This window comes from Vidua chalybeata, chromosome 3 (assembly GCF_026979565.1).
Source record: "Vidua chalybeata isolate OUT-0048 chromosome 3, bVidCha1 merged haplotype, whole genome shotgun sequence".
NCBI classification, from domain to species: Eukaryota; Metazoa; Chordata; class Aves; order Passeriformes; family Viduidae; genus Vidua; species Vidua chalybeata.
The window spans coordinates 64,222,444-64,228,443 of NC_071532.1; the positions used below are offsets into that span (position 1 = coordinate 64,222,444).

Sequence of the window (6,000 nt, forward strand, 5' to 3'; positions counted from 1 at the left end):
TGTGATGCTTAAACCCCAATTTTTTCTATTAGAGCTTTCTGTTAAATTGTCAGGGCATTTTAATTGTGTATTGACAAACACCCACAAGTATGTGTCTGCAATTAGTATCATTTGCATCTGCCAACACTGGAGAGGTCAGGCACTGAAATCAAAGCTAGCAGAGAGCCTAAGAAAAGAAAGTGCAAACAAACAATAGGACTCATGTCTGTCTCCAGCTGAACTTGTGCCCACCCTCAAATAGAACAGCTCTCCTGTTTCAGGTGGAATTCTGCTGGAAAATATTACATAGAAACAACATGAGATTCCAGTTGTCTTTCATTTTATTTAGTTCACATATATGTAGTTAATAAGCCCTTAAGGGGTTTTTCTTCTAGCTGCTTTTTAGGGTTGCATATAAGTAATTGAAAGAAATTATTTATTATATATTTAAAGAATACATAATTCATTGTATTTTTGAGCAAAGGATTTTTTTTGTCGCTCTGGGTATGTCAAAAGCTCCTATTTTTGGAAATAAGGCACTTTGAATTTTAGTATTTTATTGTAGACATGAAAAATGTGATAGAAGTCAGAAAATACATACCATGTCCTGTCAGACAACCATTTAAAAGTGATAGAATTATTTGAATCATCCTTCTGCATTAAAATATCAATAAAAACAGAGAGAATCACTGAATCCTATGTATGATGTGTTCTGGAATGTAAAAGAGTGATATAAAAATAGATTTCCTAAATATTTTGAGTCCTCTCTTGAAATATTTTGAGTCTTCTCTTGAAATACTATCAAGAGGAGTACAGAGAGTATTGCAAAAAAAAAACAAACATGTTCAGTTGTGCCATCTGGTGTCTAGAAGTGGCAGCTGTATTAGCATCAAAGCCAGGCCTTTTCTTTGTGCAAGAAACTGGACTTCTGTACAGTAATATTTTTATCTTTAGCTGTATTGCTATAATGCTTTGCTGACTGAGAGGGTGTAAATATTGTGAAAGGAGTGTAGGTGCTTTTCTAGGTTTCATGGTCCAGTTACCAAAATGTGCCTCAGTGATGGAGTGAAATGTGTTGGAGAGACACATTTTTTTTATCATTTAAATTTGCTGTAATTGCATTTAATAGCAGAGCTGTTTCATGGATATGAAGAAAAGATTTAAGTAAACATGAAAGGTTTAACAGACTGAAAGGAAATTTTCCACAAAATTGTCAATCTCCAATGTTTAAATAGAACCAATACATTTTTAAATAGAATCAATGTTTCAATATAACCCAAATGTTATATTGAAAGATTGTATACTCATGTGATACAGTCATTGATTTTTACATTAAATCATAATAACTTAATCATTTTGATTAGAAATCCAATTTTTCTGTGAAAATTTGGGGTGTTCAGGTCGAAGCAAACAGAAAACTACAATTGGAAAAATAGCCCAATCTGTCCCAATTCCTCTCCTTCAAAAAAACCTCCAAACCAGCCATCAATAAAACTTCTAAATTAGCCAATGCCCTCATCTGTCCCGGTGCAAGAAGCCTTCCTTACATTTGTTATTTTTAATGCAGCAAAAGAAGAAGAACGATAAATCAACAAACAGGTTTGTGAGTGTCCCCAATCTAAGTGCTCTGGAATCTAGCGGAGTGGTGGGCAATGGACATCCAAACCGCCTGGACCCCATTCCTAACTCACCCATCCACGATATTGAGTTCAGCAGCAGCAAACCACTACCACAGCCAATGCCACCCAAAGAGCCCAAGACGTTTTTGAGGTGAGCACTGCCTCACCAATCTTTTTTTTCTTTTTCTTTTTTTTGCTTAACTTTGGAAAATTTTGTATTCTTATTGAGCTGAATCCCACTTGCTCTATCAGCCTCTCAAATGTACAAGTACTCTTAGAGCGTTTTTAATTTTTACATTATAATCATAACCTCTTTATAGTATTCCTTTTTATTGTAGACCTTGTTGAAATGTGAAGTAGTCTCTCACTTTTTCCTAAGCCTTGAACTTTGAAAACCTTTATAAATACCTTAACAGAATTCATGTGCTTCCAATTGTTTACATATATGAACAATTGTTTTAGATGTTTGTGTTATTTACTGATTTTCATTTAGGAATTGATACTAGCACGAAGGTTTTTTTTTATTTAGTAATATATGATAATGGTTTTTATGTAAGAAAATTACTTTCCGTGCTAGGTGAATGTTTTGTGTGTCCTCTTTCCTCACCTATATGAAACTATTTCATAGGAGTAACCTTACTACAGCAACAGGAAATGTACAGGCTTGGGTGCTTAAATGCTGAGCTTCCAGTAATCAAAACCAGCATTAAAGTCTCAAGTAATTCTCTCACAAAATAATCTACTGAATTGAATAACTTTAAAAATGGCATTTTGGAGGCAAGATTTTAATATTTTATCTTTATATGCCCACATATTAAATGCACTGAAGTGCTGTACTTTGTATCTAGTAGGTGCTGATCTCTTACCTCTAAGTTGCCAACTTGAAGCGAAATGTAGTTACTTGTTCCACAGCTGGTTGGTTGCTCTCTCCTTTGGTTTAATGTAAAAGATCACATACCTGGCAACTGCTAATTATAAAGCGTAATAAATGATAGAATCTAAAATAGATAAGGGAAAGCAATGTTTTTCAAGAAAACCTTTAAAAAAAAAAAGTACTGTTGCTATTTTTTCCTGTGCATGTTATGTGCATGAATATGCTCAGGTATCTATAAACATGCATGTGCATGACCCCATGGACTGTGATGCTGGAGTTTTCACTCCAAATTGCTTTGTGCTCTGTATTATCCTATAGTAGAAATTATTTTATTACCCATTTTTATTGATAAGGGAATTTGTGTAATTAAATTTAAATTATTCTTTCCTGCTTATTTTGTGAGAATGTTAAGTTTTCAGAGAGGAGCCAAATGCTGTTTACAGCACAGCAGTTTGTTTTTTCTAGTATCTTGGCATATTTAAAGTGTGTGCATGAACAATTGCAAGTGATATTTGTCATGGGTATTATTACAAAAGTGTGTATTTCTGTTCAGTTGCCAGCCAGTCTTTGTGAGCACATGTCTACAAATATGATGTTCACATCATATTTTTCAAAATTAACTTTACCACAGGAAAAGGATGCTAAAAGAGGACCTTCTACAGTCATGCTTTTCCAAGAAAACTCTTTTTATTCTTCCTGAAAACTACAGCTCTTTATGAGATTTAAAATTATGTTTTCAAAAATATTATTTGCCCACCCTGTGATGTGGCTTCTGAAATGACTTGTGCTGCTGATGCTCTCCAATGGAGTGGATGATCACAGATTCTATAGGGAGGCATTAAATCACATCCTAAGGCACACTGATAATTAATCCATGGAAAAACAGACTGTGTTCCTTACTGAATATTCTGTAATTTTTTCTTTCTTCTCCTAACAGTTGTACTTTTCACGTAGTTGTAGGATAATTGTTTTTTTTTTCTTTTTGTGAATTTAGCCCTCCTCAGACTGATGCCTCACCAGTGGCTTCACCAGACCCCCAACGCCAGGAGTGGTTTGCCCGGTACTTTACGTTCTGAGAGATGATTTGTTTTTGTGGCACAGCGTGATGTGGACTGTTTATAAGAGCATGACCTTAAGTAAACCCTCATGTGAACAAGCTCTCCTGTAATTTGTCAAACACTGTGAATGAGAAAGTATTTGTCTTTCTGATTTGAAACTGCACTGTATTTCATGTTATATTTGTTGGAATCACCTGACATGGTACTATACAATATGTGTAATTATAACTATTATTTTTATTTAAAATGGAAGAATCTTTAAACTTTGTAATTACTACATAATAAATTTTGGTAGAACAAACATAATGCTTTTCCCCCCTTTTTCCTATAAATGTGTTTTCTTTGATTTCAGGTAAGGCTTTTCCCCCCAAATAACATAATTGCATGGTTACTATAAATACAACTTGAACTGTAAAAGGAAAAATATGTATCTCTCTCCAATTTGGGTGGGATATGTTTAATGCATCCCAATTCTGTTACTTTGTAGCAGTTTAAAAATCTTCTCTGGCTAACATTTAAAAGGAAGAATGCTAATTAAAACCAGTGTAGCTGCTGGCCTTCAGAGCAGATGGGTTCTGAGAGAAGATGAAAAAAGCCACAAACCAGGAGCTGTTCAGTGGGGAGGCAGGTTGACTCCTCACCTATTGCTTATGAGACTTCACCATCTAGTTATAATCAAAGATTTTATCATTAAATTTAAGCAGAAACTGTTCCCACAGGTTCTATATTTCTTTTATGAATATTAACAAAAACAAATGCTTGAAATATTTAGAAAACTGTTTTAGGTATCTCTGTGTAAATCAAGAATCTACATTTTGAACATATAGTCTTGCTTTGGATAAAATTCATGTCTGAAATGAAAAAAAAAAAGAAGCCACAAACAAACAAATACCAACTACACTACTTTTTCCCATTAATACATACTACAGATACAGGTCTTTCATTAAAACTTAGTTACCTTCCCTTGTCTGTATTAAATTGTTTTCTTCTTCTTAAACTAATATATGAAACTGTTTTTCAGCTAATGAGCATGACTACCCAATCTATACCTTTTCTGATGTCAGTGTTGCTCAAGAAATTTGTTGCAGCGTAGAGAAAACCAGAGCTTATTGTCTTTTTTATATTTTTTCATTCGAAGATTACCACAAATTAACTCACACTGGTAGTCTCAGGGAGAATATTGTCTTTGTTTTATGAATGTATTTTTAAGCTGAATCTCTTATCTTTTAAAAGCAGGAAAAAATATGTTTGAGTTATTTGAATAAGGTTCTAGTTAGCATATACAAAGGTCTTGAACTTTAATATTTCATCTAAAGCCCTAACTGCATCCTTTTTTTTTGCTATATGCACAAAGGTAAATACCCAAATGAAGATACTTGCTAATTACAATGAATTTTATATGTACTATATGTATAAATGAAAAATTTGTATGTTTTCATATAAACGATATAAAAAATCTTCTAAATGCACATTTAAAAACTTTTATCGTATAATTCACCTTGAAAACACCACTGAAAGCTGTATTCTGGTGATGCTGCCATGAATTAAAAATGTATACATCAGATTTTCTGTAGCTGGTTAACTCAACTGTAGGTATATGCAACTTTTTAATTTTAGAAGAAAGCCATATTGGGCAAAATGTCAGATTTCTTGGCTGTTACCCAAAATAAAATTCACTAGATCATTTTGTTACAATGTTCTGAAGTGAGTGTTGTGTATTTTTTCTTGCATGCTTTGCAAGGGATCAGCTGCCTTCTCCCATCCTCAACTTCATGTATGCATTTTCACATACGGATTGAATAACTGTACAGGAGTAGAAAGATAATGATCCCTACATTCACCTATTCAGTGAAAGGTGTGCCCATTTTTACTATTAGGCATCTGAATGTTAGGAAGCTCTCAGTTACTATGTCTGCCACAGTCAGCAGTTGTACTACCGCCTTATCAGTCTCCTCAAAAAAAAAAAAAAAAAAAAAAAAAAAAAAGCGCCAAAAAAAGTCCCAAAACCAACCAAAAATAAAATGCCTAAAAAACAATCAGAGGAAACTAGGAAAAATTCTATTTTTTACTAAATGGCATTGAGAACTCTGTAAAATGTATTTGTAAAAGAAATCAGTATCTGGCATTTAGGATTAAGGAACTTGGATGATGACAATGCCACTGTGTTCCTGATCTTTGCAGTACCTGGTATTCTGGAAAAAGCTCAAAGTGCAAGGATTCATGAGTTCATAGGCAGTCTCAGCCTCAGCTGCTAAGAGACACATTTTAGGGCGTAGTCTGGAGCCCAAGTTTTACAGCCACATGAACACCCAACCATATTCATGCTGCTTGGTCTAAACCTTTCCCCTAACCTGTGGGATCTGTGAGCCCTTCTCAGCTCTTGTGCAGCCTTGCTGGCAGTGTCCAACTTGCACACTGTACCACCACCCTAACCACAGTATTAATGGGCAGACTATCAGGAGGGACCTGA

At 34.3% G+C, this 6,000-nt stretch overlaps 1 protein-coding gene across 2 annotated transcripts in view; it reads left to right on the top strand.

The window, feature by feature from the left end:
• Positions 1-5,229, top strand: part of FAM184A (family with sequence similarity 184 member A) — a 70,413-nt gene extending 65,184 nt beyond the window's left edge. For both annotated transcript variants that reach the window (XM_053939579.1, XM_053939581.1), the window contains 2 exons: positions 1,547-1,749; positions 3,467-5,229. In XM_053939579.1, coding sequence (XP_053795554.1) covers positions 1,547-1,749; positions 3,467-3,548 — 285 coding nt within the window. In that variant the 3' untranslated portion in view covers positions 3,549-5,229. The remainder of the gene's footprint in view (positions 1-1,546; positions 1,750-3,466) is intronic.
• The last annotated feature ends 771 nt before the right edge of the window (positions 5,230-6,000 follow it).